The sequence below is a fragment of the Tilletiaria anomala genome (genome assembly GCF_000711695.1).
Source record: "Tilletiaria anomala UBC 951 chromosome Unknown K437scaffold_5, whole genome shotgun sequence".
NCBI classification, from domain to species: domain Eukaryota; kingdom Fungi; phylum Basidiomycota; class Exobasidiomycetes; order Georgefischeriales; family Tilletiariaceae; genus Tilletiaria; species Tilletiaria anomala.
Genome location: NW_013547017.1, coordinates 34,928 through 50,410, shown reverse-complemented (window position 1 = coordinate 50,410; position 15,483 = coordinate 34,928). Strand labels below are relative to the sequence as shown.

At 55.6% G+C, this 15,483-nt stretch overlaps 3 protein-coding genes across 3 annotated transcripts; 1 reads left to right on the top strand and 2 right to left on the bottom strand.

Annotated features, from left to right (window-relative positions):
- Nucleotides 1-36: 36 nt before the first annotated feature.
- K437DRAFT_253531 (P-loop containing nucleoside triphosphate hydrolase protein) lies at nucleotides 37-6,010 on the top strand. Its single transcript, XM_013390298.1, has 8 exons — nucleotides 37-950; nucleotides 1,033-3,459; nucleotides 3,524-3,903; nucleotides 3,980-4,143; nucleotides 4,203-4,621; nucleotides 4,675-4,823; nucleotides 4,885-5,011; nucleotides 5,067-6,010. The coding sequence occupies exons 1-8, from the start codon at nucleotides 120-122 to the stop codon at nucleotides 5,769-5,771; spliced, it is 5,202 nt and encodes a 1,733-aa protein (XP_013245752.1). The 5' UTR covers nucleotides 37-119; the 3' UTR covers nucleotides 5,772-6,010.
- On the bottom strand, nucleotides 5,931-11,843 carry K437DRAFT_132085 (uncharacterized protein). Its single transcript, XM_013390297.1, has 3 exons — nucleotides 8,088-11,843; nucleotides 6,497-8,025; nucleotides 5,931-6,432 (listed from the first exon to the last, which is right to left on the bottom strand). Exons 1-3 carry the CDS (start codon nucleotides 11,643-11,645, stop codon nucleotides 6,090-6,092), a joined length of 5,430 nt encoding a protein of 1,809 aa, XP_013245751.1. The 5' UTR covers nucleotides 11,646-11,843; the 3' UTR covers nucleotides 5,931-6,089.
- A 2,166-nt stretch (nucleotides 11,844-14,009) lies between these two features.
- On the bottom strand, nucleotides 14,010-15,422 carry K437DRAFT_277322 (PEBP-like protein; the record flags this gene model as incomplete). Its single annotated transcript, XM_013390296.1, has 5 exons — nucleotides 14,010-14,107; nucleotides 14,193-14,661; nucleotides 14,739-14,918; nucleotides 14,964-15,016; nucleotides 15,083-15,422. 5 exons carry the CDS (start codon nucleotides 15,420-15,422, stop codon nucleotides 14,010-14,012), a joined length of 1,140 nt encoding a protein of 379 aa, XP_013245750.1.
- Nucleotides 15,423-15,483: the final 61 nt, after the last annotated feature.

The window sequence follows — 15,483 nt, the reverse complement described above, 5'->3', positions numbered from 1 at the left end:
CTGCATTCCAGCAGGGGCTCAAAACCGATAACGAGGGAATTACACGCTCGCCAAGGCAAGCGGCTGGCTTCATCCATCAGCGTTTTATCGCTTTGTGCCGCTCACCTTTGTCTTGCAGCATGGCACCCCGGAAGAAGAATCCGGCGATCAAGTCGTCTGGCGCAACTTCCTCGAAAGCGTCGCCGTTGCCTGACTGGGTGAAGAACAAGGACGTTGCCAAGCCGCCACCGTCGTATACCAAAGAGGGACGTCAAGGTGCCAAGACGGGCCAGTCGGGAGCCGAGCGGAGCCAAGGATCGAGGGGTAGCGGAAACGGCGATGCTCATTCCAATGGCAGTGCTACTGCCTCTTCGAACACAACCATCGTAGCCGCAGAATTCCCCAATGGCGAACGTGAACGCGATCCGCCAGTGCATCTGTTCCCACCCGGTTCCAAGGCACCTTTGAATCTTCTCTATGAGAAAATTCAAAAGCTCAACAAGGAAGGCTGGGAGAAGCCCTCGATTGAGGTGCGAAAGCTGCCGCCTCATGTCGTCGCAACCTGGGTCGGGGCAAACACCAAGTTACAAAAAAACAAAGAGACGGCAAAGGGAAATGAAAGTACCAAGAGAGGCAAAGCAAAGGAGGAAGGGGAAGACCCCTCATTAGAGGGCGCCGATCAGGTGGACGAAGCGACACTCAACGCTACTTTGGGAGTTGAAGCTGGTAAGGTGTTGCCAATCAATTCGCCATTCACCGTCCTTTCGAGCTCTACAAGTGCTGTCCCTGACTCCGTGGCGTCAGCATATACGGCCACGGTTATTCTTCGCAAAATAAACAAGCAGAATTTGTCCGAGCCTTTTACCGTGCGGATGACACCGAATGACGAGCGACTACACCCCGAGCTTAAGGTCTTTGCCGAGACTGCTCTGCATGCTAAGCATTGGGTCGCGACATATGCCTTATTCAGGGTGAGTTCTGGTGTAGTCCGAAGCAATAAGAATTTGTATCTTAACGTTCCAAGCGCTTATGGAATCTCAACTTTTTTCTCAGCTATATTCTAATCTGCCCATGCACCGTATTCTTCCAGCCGGTCCGAGAGAGTACTGGCTGCACCTATCCGCATTCAAAGACAAGCACAGCAGCAGCGGATCGTCAAAGTACAGCAGTGGCAAGCCATCTTCGAACCAAGCCTCCGGCTCGTCGGCGCTCGGCGCTTCGGATCCAAGCAACAACACTGCCAAGCGATCACCAAGAGACATTGACTTTCTATGGTCAGAAGACCCTTTCGAAGCACAGGCGAAACGCGATGCCGCACGCTCAGAGCGCGAAAAGGCGCGCGCGCAACACAATGCTGTGCGACAAGCTATCGAGCGAGGTGATCATGAAACTGCTGCTTCTCTTGCTGCCGCCAGTGCTGGCGGCGGTAATGGTGTCCATGCGGGAAAAGGGAAGATGAGCCAGATCTGGGCAGACGCAAAAGAGCTATACTTGCCTGCTAGACTCAGAGAGTTGATTGAATCTACCGTCAAAAAGGGGTTTGAGATGTTTCCCTTGGCGGCAGTGGCGGCCGCAGGAACTCCCTCGCCTGTAGCGTCAAGGACCTCGACCCCCGATGTCAGGGCTAAGAATGGCCAACCTGATCCCGCAGCGACAGAGGCTGAGCCCGACGCCGGACTTCTCTCTGAGTTGCAGAAACTCGGCTTTAGGAAAGGCTACGCGCTCAGTGCCGCGCGATGGGTAGCCAATGCACGCTTGCGTCTGGCGTCTGGATCGTTCGCAGCCTTGGAGAATGCACCAGCTGCGCTGCTAGCAGCCGTAGCTACTCAATCGGACATCGATGCGGCTCTTGAGTATCTGCTGGTCTACACACCGGAGGAAGACCTTCCACCTGGCTTTAATGCAAAGGCGAATGGCCAGGCCAGACGAGAGGAGTTCGTCACGTCCATTACCTCTGGCGACGGTGGCGGAACAAATGCGGGCGACCTGAACCTTCGTTGGATGCTGGATCGCCTGGTCAAAATGGTCGGGCTACCGCGAAACGCAGTGGAGAGCGTCGCGAAGAGCATGCAGGATGCTGAAAAGGACACCGACTTGCAGGCGCGTTGGCCTAAGGCTTGGCGACAAGCGATTCTGCTGGACATGCTGCTTCGCAGGCTTGCGGGTTGGGACAACCAATCCGCTGTCGGATCCAATGGTCCTTGGAGCGCACACGGCGTCATGGACGCTACATATGCCATGGTGCGCTCGACAAAGGAGGACACTGAGGAGCGGCGCCAACTTTTGCTGGACGAGAAAGTCGCCGTGCAAGCGATCCTTGGCGATGAGCGCGTCGTGGCCGTAAAGGAAAGCGAATGGCCTACTCCAGTGGCTGGTGACGATGTAATCGGAATGGATCTATATCGTCCATTCGATATTTCCATCCTTACGGGCAAGTCAATGGACGACATTCGTATGCGCGTAGTGTTCCACCCGGCTAGTCGCTACCCTGCTAGCTGGAAAGAAGGCGATAACGACAATATCCCGCTGCCAACGTTTTTCATCATCTCCCGCACTCTGCCAGTATTTCTGCGCCTCGCGCTCACGAAGGCGCTATATGAAGGCTTTCGGGGTCCCAATGCGAGGGGCGACCTACTCGAGGCGATGCAGACTGGGCAAGGCAATGTGATCCTCCTGCTAGTGGAGATGCTTGAACAGATATCGGCATCTATGATTGACCAACCACCACCGCTGAACGAGGTCATGGCAGGTCTGCTGCCGCGCAAGCCCGTGCCGGCGGTCGATGACGGCATCGCAAGTACTACCGAAACACTGCGCATGCAGAAGAAGAAACCGCTACAGGGAAGACCAGCTCATATGCGTCACAGTACCATAGCCAAGAATCCCAAAGTAGATACGCTGCTACTGAAGCAGCAAGAACAGTGGCGCTCGTCAGTTGGGTACCAGCCATTTAGAGAAGTTCGCGAAAGTCTCCCAGCTTGGGCATTTCGGCATCGTCTGCTGGACGTTCTCGGCACGGATCGCGTCGTCATTGTCGCTGGCGAGACAGGTTGCGGAAAGACGACACAGTGCCCTCAGTTCATCCTCGATCAATGCATCGAAGAAGGGAAAGGGAGCGAGTGCAATATAATCGTCACGCAGCCTAGGCGTGTCTCAGCCATGGGCGTCGCCGCGCGTGTTGCGGCCGAGAGGGGCGAGAAGCTCGATTCGTCATCCTCGGTGCTGGGAGTGGTAGGCTACGCAATCCGCGGTGAAAGAAAGGCAAGCCGTGAATGCCGCTTGCTGTTTACCACCACTGGAGTGCTCCTGCGTCGGCTTAGTAGCGGAGGTGACAGAGACCTCAGGGACATCACCCATATTATGGTGGACGAAGTGCACGAACGCAGTGTCGACAGCGACTTTTTGCTGCTTGAGCTGCGCGAAGTACTCAAGCGCAACACCAGAATCAAGATCATCCTGATGAGCGCAACGATTCAACAGGTGAGAAAAGAGTTGGGTTTTGCGTAAACATTTTCCAAGCTGACAGCATCTTTGAACTCTCAAGGATTCGTTCGCTTGCTACTTTGGAGGTGCGCCTTGCTTGAACATCCCTGGACGTACATTTCCTGTTCAAGACTTCTACCTGGAGGATGTCATTAAGTTCAGCGGCTACAGACCGGACGGCGGACGGAGGGGTAGAACAGAGAACGTAACTGAAGAGCAGAAGCATGGGATGCGCGCCAGTCTCCTTGATTCAGCCTTGCAGGAGGGCGAGATCAGAGCTGTGGAGCAAATCTCGCGCCAGGAGTGGACAGACTATGATCTCATTGGAGCATGTGCGCGGATGGTTGTGGATAGAGCTGAGCTGGAAGAGGCTCAGGGCAAGTCCCAGAAGGGAGTCGGCGGAGCGATTTTGGTCTTCTGCAGCGGCTTCGGCGAGATTCGGTGCGTAATGGGTCTGCCTCATCGTATCGTGTCTCGTAGTTTGCAACACACTAAGAAATATCTGTCCTTTTCTTAGGCAAGCCATGGATGCCATCAAGAGCCACGTACGTGGCCGGATCAACGTATTGCCGCTGCACGCCAACCTTTCTCCCCAAGAGCAGCGTAAGGTATTTGAACCACAAGACAAAACACGTAGGAAAATCGTCGTTGCAACCAACGTGGCAGAGACCTCCATCACCAGTGAGCGCAAGTCTGTCGTAGAATTGAGATGATGTTGCTCACACACGTGCCCCCTCCAGTTCCCGAGATATCTTATGTTATCGACACTGGCAAGGTCAAAGAACAGCGCTTCGACGCGCAGTCCGGTCTGTCTCGGCTGCTGGAAGTCTGGGCAAGTCGGGCAGCTTGTAAACAAAGAAGGGGGCGTGCGGGCCGAACAAGAGAGGGAGAGTGCTTCAAGCTCTTTTCTCGCTTTACAGAAGAGCGCAAGATGGCCTTGCAGCAGACTCCGGAGATCCGCAGAGTCCCACTAGAAAATCTATTCCTGCAAGTGAAGGCTATGCGCGAAGACGAAGACGTCAAAGCTTACCTATTGCGGGCACTGGACCCGCCGGAGGTCACAGCGATGGAAGCGGCTCTCAAGAACCTGATCGAAGCTGGGGCAATGCAACCTTCTGAAGCGTTCCGTGGAAAGCTGACGCCTCTCGGTCTCCATCTTGTGAGTGCGGCTGTGAGCACAGTTCTCGAAACAGCGCTGATCTTCCCGTTTAGTCGAGGTTGCCGCTGGACCTGCGCCTAGGAAAGATTTTGATCTTGGGTGGGGTTTTGGGCTGCCTGTCGCCTGCCTTAACCATTGCAGCCATGATGTCCGGAAAGCCACTTTTTACTGCCCCATTTGAAGAGCGAGAGAAAGCGAGCAAGTGAGTGGATCAACTGTTGATCACCAGCATTTCATGTCTTCTGACGAGCAGCTATGTTCAGAGCACGAGCCAAGTTTTCAGGAGGAACGTCTAGTGACTTCCTGTGTAACACGAACGCTTTTGAAGCATGGCGTAAGCTGCGTGGAGAAGGAGCGCCTGCATCGGCCGTCCGCTCATTCTGCGAAGAGGTAAGCGTTGCGGATTTTATTTTCATAGACGCGCAGCTGACAAAGACACCTCTAGAATTACATCTCCCAATCTGCGCTGCGCGAGGTCCTCAGCAACCGCTCCGACCTGGCCCAGCACCTACACGAAATTGGCTTCATTCCACGCGACGTGGTTGCAGCAATCACCGACATCAGAGGCCCAGCAACCGAATGGGACATTCATGCCGACAACCAAGAGCTCATCAAATCTGTGATCGCAGCAGGTCTTTGGCCGTCGGTCGTACGCATCGCAATGCCAAATGCCAAATTTGACCAAGGAATTGCAGGCACCATCCAGCGAGATCACGAGGCGAAAGCCGTCAAGTTTTTCGATGCAAGCGGCGACCTTGGCCGGATATTCTTGCACCCTGCCTCCACGCTTTTTGCTGCAACTGAGTTCAAGTCTAGCTACTTGTCCGTCTTCCAGAAAAGTGCAAGTGGCGGTCAGAACAAAGTCTTTGCAAGGGAGGCAAATGAAGCTCCTTTGTTGGGCTTGCTGCTTCTCAGCGCTGGGCAAGTGGTATTTGATCACTTCAAAGGTGGCCTCGAGGTAAAATCATCAGCACACGGTTCGGTCACTTACGTCCGGGTCAGAGCCGATGCTAGAATCGGAGTTCTCTGCAACCAGCTGCGCCGCCTTCTCGATGCTGTCCTCGATGATGCGATTGAGCAGCCGGGAAGGTTGCTTTCATCTCACAGCCAGACTATCTTGAACACAGTCGCTGCGGTCCTACAACAATAGCTCAATAGCATGTGTAGTCACGCATCGTTTCGGTGAATCCCAAAGAATTCACCACACTATCGTTTGGGTATGCGTCTGAATCGTCGCTTCCCTCGGATGGAAAAAATTGAACACTAATGTTCTAGAGCTCAAGTCTGATTGCAAAGAGAATGCAGGGGTTTCTCTCGAGATTGATTACACTTGCACACAATGGAAAACAAGATGCATAGAACCAGCGAAGCGAGAAAGGAATGCTGATTAGCGGAATTGTAAGCTATGGTATATGATCATGGACCCGTTATTGGTAGTCGAGGCGCCCAAGCGATCTTCACTTTGAGGCTAAGGGACCTTGACATCCGGCGGGTTCGGCCAAGAACCTCGAAGAAGGCCCGACATCCCTTCCCCTGAATCTGTAGTGGCGATGCTAGTACGGAAAGTATTTTCACTAGGAGGCTCCAGTCTGGCTGATCTTTTCTTTAATGATTCGGCCGTAGAATGTGGCCCCTTTTGCTTGATGACGGGCGTAGCGTCGGCGTCTTCAATGGGGAATACAACAGCACTGATACCAGCGTGAGGCTGCTCCGGCTTGACCTGGGCTACTTGACCGACTCGTAACAATCTCCAAGTGCCTTCGTCGGAGCTGTGGCCACTGTCATCACCTGCCATATGATGCTTGAACAGTCTGAATAGCGCAAATTGATCACATTAGAATCTGAATCATATACGCTTCAGATATGAGCACTTACTTATCTACAGTGTCCGACGTCCTTCGTGCACAGGAGGTCGTAAGGAAGTGAGGCTTGGTCTCAGAGTTTTTGAGTATGGGGAGCGGAGAAGGTACTGCATGTTCCTTACCAGCCAACGAACGCCGACTGCTGCCGCTCAAGCGCCGACGTGAAGATGTTTGTGAGTTGGCATTGAAGGTGTTGCTAGCCGGTAGCTGCTCAGCACCGCTTCGATCGCATGTGTTCTGACCCTTGAAGAACAGTCCCTCAAAGTCGTCGTCTCCGACGTCGGCAGTGAGGTTCCAAACCTCATTCTGCCTTGAAGGTCCTTCCTGGAAAGACGAAGCGGAAGAGGTTGTCCACGCGTCGTCTACACTGCGAGCACTATAAACAGATCGCCGATATGCCTGCTCATGATTGTTGGCGACCTGAACCATCAAAGGGAAGGCTGTTTTGCCCAGCGCAATGAGCGGTGCAGTTTGCTGAGAGTTAGCCGGAAACTTAGCGTTTACCGGCGAAAGAATCGGTACGGGCGGCTCTTGCCTTACGCTAGAATCCACCTGCATGGCTGCTACTGGCTTCGAAGGTGGCTGATGATCATCGCTGTCGCATCCGAAGTAATTGATAGTACCGACACGCTCCAAAGTCGGTGTCTGGAAGGGTGCTGCAGCTTCTTGAGAACATATCTCGAAGGGCTCAGTGGTCCGTGAAACGCGTATCGGAGCAGGATAGGTCACGCTAGAGGTGTCATCTGAAGAGACATTGCCAGGTTTCCTGCTCCTGCGAAGGGGGACAGGTAGTGAACCTTTGCCATCCCACGAGGGTAAGTCCACGCTGTTCATGGTAGGGGAATTCTCTAGCGTAGCCTGCAAGTCGGGAGCGATCTTCTGGAGCGTGAGGATTGGAGAGCCGGTGGACGTTGGTGTTACCGTTCTCATGTCGGACATCGAAGTCTTCCTCTTCCGCCGGAGACTGCTCGTTCGTTCTGGGGGTTGGACAGCTGCGATCGGGGTACTGCCACTGGTAGCGCTGCGCTCAAGTGATGGGAACATGGGGTTTGTTGGAGGGCTGTGATGCCTGCGCAGCATCACCTTCAATTCTTGCTTATTAGTGGGGCGGTGATAGCCGGCGCGCGTAGGCTGCCGCACAGAAGATGCAACCGGGAGCTTCTCATGGAAGATGGCATCGCTACCTACCGATGGGGTAGAAATAGCGACACCAGACTGCTCTTCGCGTTGATCTGCCACTGGAGGTGCTGGATGTGACTCTGCGTAGAGGGAAGAGATTTGGAAGAGCGCAGCACCCCGCACTCCAGGGCTTGAATTAGCATCCTTGCGCGCGACAGGAGCCAACAAGTGCTGCGGGGCAATGAGAACGGGCTCGTCTATGACGATCCGTCCGCCTGCGACAGGGGAGATCGCGCCGCTGGTGCGCAGGTTGGCACCAATATGTTTCGGCTCGGCTGCCCGGACTGTATTCTCCCACAATTGACTGCCACGCCACCCGTCGGTGTGAATCGTTTGCGACCTTTGACGCATCTCTGGGCGTTTCTGCCAGAAGAATCGAAACATGAACAACGAGATGCGTTTCATCATTCTCTCTAATGACGTACCTTTTTGAAGAACCCGCTGGATGCTGACCAAAAACTCTTTCCATCTTTCGCCGTCATGCTGCAATCCTGACTCCGAGACAGCGCACGAGGCTTGCTCATCATGAACGGCCCGCAGCTTGTAATAGTTGGGCTTGGCGTAGACGAGCGCATGTTCGCCTGCCTGAGGTCTCCATGACTCTTCGCTCCCCGAATAGGCGCGCTGGAAGCGTGCCTCCGGTCGTGGAGTAACAGATGCCCATCCGAGCGATTGGTTACGAGAGCGCCGCTGCGAGGATCCAGTTCCTTGTCGTCGAATGAGAACTGGTGTCCATGCTCGCGGAAGTGAGACTTCCGCAGCGTCTCGTACGCCAACATTGCTTCTATGCTGGCGCTGTTGCGGTAGGTTGACGCCGCCGCCGACCTGGAGCGCTCACGACATTTCGGGCGACCGAGCCCGTTCGCAAACTCTCTGCGCCATTTAGCGCGCTCACAATCGAGCTTGCGCCCTTGCTCCAGCACCGTAGCGACGTCCAGGTCTGCATCTGTGGGCTCGTTGAGGATGACGTGATCGAAGAAGAGCATAGTAGTCTCCGCGGGTGGTGCTATGCGGGGTCTCGTAATTGAGTGCACATCTTGGCCATCCAGCATCGACGATCGCAACTCTTCACCATTTGGTCGGGACTGAACAGAACTGAAGGGTCCAAAGCGATTGCGAAGCGATGAGCGATTCACCGCTTGGCTATCGCTGGCTGAATGCGCGTGAGATCGCTGTCTGAGGCGTGTCGACTGCAGAGCAGGTGGCGGAGGAGGTGGACGATGGTGGAAGAAAGGCCTGGCCGAGCCGACGCTGCCTCTCGAAGCGGCTCCCGCCCTGTCCCGCTGTGGCATATCTAGCTTTGCGAGCTCGGCCTGATGGTGCAACAGAAAGTCTTCGCGATCAAAGCCCGATGCTTTGATCGACTCCCGTGTGCGCGTGCTGGGATCGCCCTCAGGAATGGGCACTACGTTGATGTGCGGGTTATACGTGCTCGTCGCTGAGCTATTAACATTTTGCGCTTCAGCTTGTTGACGTAGCTCGGGTGATGATCTAGTCTTGTAGAGCGAGGCTCCTCGACTTGGCAAGCATCTGTTCCTCTCGAACGCAGCTGTACTTTTTGTCACCGCGTCTCTCGAGCCAACCGAGCCCTGCTGCTGTGCAGACACCATGCCACAAGTGGAAACAAGCGAGCTGTGCAAGCGAGGTTTGGGTAAGAAGATTGCCTGGCAGCTCCCCTCTGTCTCGAACAGGCCACCCGTTGCAGGGTATTGGTCAGTGCGCTCCGATTTGACAAGGTGCATTTGCTGCAACAGCAAAAAGTTACGCTGTGCACGTTCCGCGGGACTGACTTGATCGTCTTGTCCTGTTTCGATATTGGCGAAGATGCCACTGCCATATTGTTGCGAGTGAGAGCGGAAGTGCAAATGCGGTGAAAAGCTTGAATGTGACTGCGGCGCATTCTCCGGGCTGTGAGCGTTTGCGACACTCGATGTACTGGGAGCGACGGGCGACAAAGCTGGCGGACGACTGATGAGTCCAGCAATTGCAGGACGCGAAGCGAATCGGGACAGTCCGTCGCTACGTTGACTCCATGCGCAAGCCTTGTTCACAAGTTGTTGCTGGCGCAGTTGCTGATGCTGAAGTGAAAGTGCGCCTGAAGCGAGTTCGTTGACGCTTGAGATGGAGCTCGCAGTGGGTGGTCTAGATCCGGATTCGGAGCGCGATGCTGCATAAGACGTGCTAGTAAATGCTTTTGATGCTGCGCCGGTGGGAATGTAATGCAGCGAGCCCGCAGCCACCATCCCGCCCGGATCACGCGCTAAGCCAGACGTAGCGGAGCCGAGGGAGGTGCTTTTGGTGTGCGAAGTTCCGAGCGCTCGGGCGCTCGGGTGACTGCGGAGACTGCTAACGGAGGTTTGCGGCGTGATATTATCCCAGTAATCCCTGCTCGCGCTGGCCGTCGAGTCGTAGCCCGCGTCTGTCGCTAGACCCGCAGACTCCCGCCGTCCCCTGCGGAAACGCCGGTATGAATGGCTATTGAAAGTCGCTGTAGTCGCCGTAGCAGGCGAGGTAGCTGTCGAAGAAGCAGCCGTATTCAGACCGGCCTGCCGCTCCTTCCCCGCCATCGCCGTTCTCTGCTCCGTGGCGCCGGCATTCCCACTGCTGCTGCCGCTCGGATAGCCAAAAGTTGCCGAGCGGGGAAGGCTATGTGCGCTGGTGAGAGCGGTGGGTGCATCATCACTTCTCATGACGGCTGGAATTCCTCCCGCTCCGCTCCCGCCAGTGTTGGCGCCTCCTCCACCACCTCCCCTACTGTTGCCGAGTTGCGGTCGAGCATGCGAATACGCAGAGGGAAGTGCATCTCCAAACTCTAAAGCGCGCGGAGTGGTGTGCATATAGGTGGGCTGCGCCGTGGCTAATATGGGCGTGCCAGACGATAGCGAACCGAGGAAGGATGGCGGTTCTTTGCGAGCGATCGAGTGCAGCAGCTTGCCCTCAAACTGTTTGTCTAACGGCTGTGTCGAGCCGGACACAGACCTGGAAGCAGTGGGCAGGTTAAGCGTGCCTGAGTCGCCCGGACGGAGATATACGCGATTCCGCGTGGGAATTGTCAGAGGCTGGTGCTGATGAGAGGTGGGGAAGATGGGGTCGACGCGCTCGAGGCCTGGTACCTCGCCCCATGGATGCTGTATACGGCTGTGTACACCTGCTGCTGCGCTGCCCGCCAGATTACTGATCCCGATGCCCCCCGAGGAGACCGGAGGCAACACAGGACCAGCGTCGCTCCTGATACCGTAACCAGAGACAAAGTTCGACTTGAAGCGTAATTCAAGCTGCCGAGCAAGAGACTTGACCGCCGGATTCGCCCCGGAAGGGTCAAGCAATTGTGACTCTGCCCCTTGGCGCAAGGACGTGTTGAGTCCAAGCCCTAAGCCGAGCCCCAGTCCAAGACCATGTGTACCCGATTCGGTCTCCTTGGCTGGGTATGACGAAGGGGAATTGAGTCCGCGATGCTGAATGTAGTACGCGTTATGTGGATCTTGCCTCGCGGCTGCGCCAGCAGACTGGCTCCACCCGCCTGTAGCTAGGCCCAAGCCGAGCCGCGTTGCACTACGACTACAGCTGGCAGCGTCGCCAGCGCCGCTGCCGCCGAGTCCACCAGCGTCATGCCTACCCATGTTACTCTGGCACGGACTCGCGGGGCCTTCGCTGACGCATGATCCCGCGGACGCAGAAGCAGAGGTCAAGAAGGGTCGATGGAAGCTCTTTGCCGCGGCCGAGAACGGGTAGTTTGGTTGTGAGCGTTGGTAATGGTGCCCGCTTTGCTTACGTTCGCGCACGGATGAGCTCGTGCGGGCCGCACTGAGCAGCTTGGAAAGTCTGCTACGCGCTCCACTTGAGCCAGCTCCGGTGCCTGCGCCACCCTCATTGATAAGCGCGTCACTTCCGGAGATTAAAGTATTGGATGCGGAGACGGAAGAAACCGACATGCGCGGTTGCTCGGCGATGGAAGTCATTGTGTTGATCCGTCCCAGCGACATGTGCAGACCGCCACTCAGGCTTTTTACGTGAGTTTGCTAGGGTCAGCCCTGCTGACACACATGTGGCATGTAGGCCGAGGGTCGCCAAAGAATGTGGGCTGGAATAAGCTTACGGCGGATGTTGCAGTGCCGGCTGTGCGAGCGTAGGACACGGTGCCTCAGAGCTCCGTGCAATTGAGCACCCTGGTCAGGGATGCAGCAGTGATGAAACGGGTCATTCACGGCTCTATCAAGCGAGTGACATACCGCAGACGCGGTTCCGTGCATCCGTGAAGGGTAAGTTGGGTTTATCGGTGGCCAAGCCGCCCAGCAGCTACTTTTGGCTTCCAAGGCAAGATGCCTGCGAAGGCGACACAAGACAACAATTTGAACATGAGACGCATAAAAAAATCAGATAATGACTCAGGTCAGCCGAACCAGAAGGATTTTCGCTTCGCATTTGACAAGTTCTCTGCCCAGAAACCCTCTCTTTCTGCTCTATGTTGCCCTATGCTGTGCAGGATGGTTTCGACCCATGCTGCCGAATGTCCCTTCATACCGACACAAATCTGAACCACTGGACCGTTCCATGTTCTTCTCACTGAAATCCATCCGCCATGTCGCATCGTCCCAACACTGGGCTCGTGAGAGACGTGTCGAGCAGGTCGGAGAAACGCATCGACGCTCACTCACCCGTGGCTGTGTCCCGCAAGCGTTAACAAAAAGGTAGTGACACGAAGTAGCTGCCGTCTGTGACCGTTCCCTCGTCGCAGAGCTCGTCCGCTCTCCCGCGCGTGTGCTCGCGAGGTGGAAGGAAGGTCGATCAGACTTCAAGAAGCAGAGTTCCCAAGCCAATGTCCTGCAGCTGACCTTGAGAGTGGCTTTGAGTCCGGCTGGATATTGCAGAAGTCGATATGATTGATCTAGCGGCTTGCTGTGTGCTGCGTTGGGGAGATCAAGCGCCTGTGGGGGTAGCAGTGGCGGGGGCAGTGGCAGTGGGGGGGGCACCAGCTGGCACAGCGCGCGCTGTGAAAAGATGGGATGAGAGAAAATGAACTGCCCCGTGAAAAGAAAGAACAGGGACGGCATCACAGGCTGAGCCCGTGCGGGGGGAGCCGTGTCTGAGGTGGTGAGATTATTATTATCTTCTCACACACTCTGCCTCTCACCCACTGCCTTGCTTCAGCAGAAATGCGGAGCAGGAACGCGTCTGAGAATGTGGCGACTTTCATGCAGCAAGGGAAGCAGTGACGCGATCGACCGGCGGCAGTATGCAGTGGCCGGCGAGGATGTGGAGCGCTGATGTGCTGAACTCCGAGATGAACTTTTTCAGAGCACTGACCTCTGCATACCGTCGTGTCTCGCGGCGATCGGTAACGAGTCCGACGTGAAGGTCCCCAGATGTTGCCGCCGCGTGCCCGAGAAAGCCATCTCGGGTCGTCGGGTCCGTCGCTTGCTGCCAAGTGCGATGAGTCGCTGATGTGGAGAGCGAGGAGTTACAAGCGATGAGCGATGAATGTGACTGCCCCAAATAAGCGCAAGACCGCGAAGGAACGACGCTTCGTGTACAAATGTGGCCTGCAACGCAACCGTATTGGATGACGTGGCATCTGGACTCTGAAGAGAAAGAGGGACATACTCGGTTCTCCAGCAACCGACCTGCTGGAATCGCGATGATGGCGCCAGCATCGATGGGCCAGAGTCAAAGCGTGCGAGCGAGAAAAATGTACATGCATAATATATGCATGGATACCCCGAAATGGCCGCCGCCGCCACTCCAACCTGGGCTCTCGGATCACTCCTCTATTAGAGACTGCTCAGTCCGAACGTTATGCTCGTCCGCTGCACTTCATGCAAGCTTTGGGTCACGCTCAGACTGAATATCCATTTGGGAACGCAAATCAGCCGGAGTGGTCCGGGCATTGATAAAGACTGATGGTCGCTCTACAAGCCTCTCGCTTGTCCCCGCAGATCCTGTCTTTTTCATTTTTCTTCTTCTTGCGAGGTGGTTTCTGAGTCAAGGCCCGAGAGCAGCTCTCGTTCGCTACAATACAGGCTTCAAAGGTAGAATAACACGCCGTAAAGCTTTCAGTAGGTCAGAGTGCTCATCAGCAGATAGGCGTCCTCTTTCTCCCTTAGGCACCGTGCCGAGCGCCTGAGGCAGCCATGCGAAAAGTTGGCGGCGAAGATGTCACTTGTTTGTCAAATCGTTGCACGAGGCGTTTACCAAGGAGAGGCATGTGTACAACGCTGGTGCATTTCAGTTGTGTCCATTGAGAGACCTCGATGTTCCAGACCCACTTCCTCGCCGAGATAGAGATTGGACAGCAAATGACAAGGGCTTTGCCTGATAAACTTGAAAGCTTACATTCGCCTGCTAAAAACCTACTGCGATGAAAAGTACCGGCTTGACGCATCTCCTGCGACCTCATCCTTGTAAGGATCGGGCTTCAGCGGCTTGGCATAGGTTGGTTCGGGTTGTTCTGCGCAGCACAGTCGCAGAAGTGTTATGCGCATTTGGATTAGCGGAAGCGCAGAGTAACCAACTCCCTTTGCAATTGTACTTACTCAGGATTTCAGAGTATACCTTCTTCACCGCTGCACTTGTACGGCCTTGCTTCCATTCCTCGCGCCAGAAGTGAATTCCGGCGACATGGAGGTTCCGACGAGCCATATATTCGCTGACGCTGAAGCCATGTCGAGCGACTTCAGAGACAGGCGTAGAGGGGGCTGGGGCTGCGTCTGAATTTGAGCTGTTCGCCTCCGGCGCCTCGGTGAGTAGGAGCGTGACGTAGCGATGGTACGGCGTTCCACGTTGAGGATGAGGAGGAACATACGGCAAGATCTCGCGCACACTCGTGTTGTAATCGATCGACGAGCGCGTCGCACTCAATGGAACGTCTTCGAGCAGCCAGTGCGCGTATGGCTGAAAAGTCGCTTCAAATTCGTCAGGGGAATCCGGATCGACCATTAGGATAGTGTAGAGTCGCTCATCGGTGTGGAATGCTGTCGCTTCCAGTCGAGGTTTCTCCAGCGTCTTTAACGAGGGTTTTTTTTGGGGGGGCGTCAGCAAGTCCCCTCAGGACGTGTTTGCGACGGAATGCATGTACACACCACATCTGCATCAAGAAAGACGCCAGCTAGCACCTCTCCACCGTTTCCACCATGGTCGCCATATCCTGCGCCCTCGCCAAAGAAGACTTGCAAATCCGCCGAAGGGGTGACATATGGCACGACGTCCGGCACGACGCGCATGAGCTTGCAACGCTCGGTCAGTTTTCTGAGAGGGCCGGCCTCAGCAGCCGGTGACGGGTTGGCAGACATCGAGGCAGTGGATACTCGGCGCCATGCCTGTTCGCGCAAATAGCGGTGGACCGGACGAGACATGTCAACTGCACATGCAAATGCGCACAGAACATCAGTGTCTCGTAGCATATAAGCGTATGAGAATGACTCACTCTTGCCATTTTCGAAGTCCCACCTGACTTGTGGATCGTCAAGTTCTGCAACAATCTCGAGCTCCTCGATTTGCATCTGAAGGTTATTCACTGCTTCAGGGCTACCCCTACTAGAAACTGCTTCCTTCTTGAGACCTTCCACCTGTCCTCGCTTTTCACGCTGGTACTGCGAGAGGTAAGCGAGCGCCTCGTCGTACGCCGGTTCGACACCAGGCGGTATCGGTCGCATCCATGCTGCTGAGGACGACGCGCCACTTGCGCCTGCTGACGAGGATGGCGTAGATGGGTCGTGTGACTGAGAAGTAGCAGCCGAAGAGGAAGCGGTGCGGTTGGTCACCATCGCCGAAGCGAACTGCCGCCCCCTGCCCCCAGTGACCCCGCGACAGCATTCGCGGAGCGCG

Coding starts and splice junctions, on each gene's coding strand:
- K437DRAFT_253531 (XM_013390298.1), top strand. CDS start 120: ATGGCACCCCGGAAGAAGAATCCGGCGATCAAGTCGTCTGGCGCAACT. Junction 951..1,032: donor CGACATATGCCTTATTCAGG/GTGAGTTCTGGT, acceptor CTTTTTTCTCAG/CTATATTCTAATCTGCCCAT. Junction 3,460..3,523: donor TGAGCGCAACGATTCAACAG/GTGAGAAAAGAG, acceptor TGAACTCTCAAG/GATTCGTTCGCTTGCTACTT.
- K437DRAFT_132085 (XM_013390297.1), bottom strand. CDS start 11,645: ATGTCGCTGGGACGGATCAACACAATGACTTCCATCGCCGAGCAACCG. Junction 8,026..8,087: donor CCAGCGGGTTCTTCAAAAAG/GTACGTCATTAG, acceptor TTCTTCTGGCAG/AAACGCCCAGAGATGCGTCA. Junction 6,433..6,496: donor ACGTCGGACACTGTAGATAA/GTAAGTGCTCAT, acceptor TGCGCTATTCAG/ACTGTTCAAGCATCATATGG.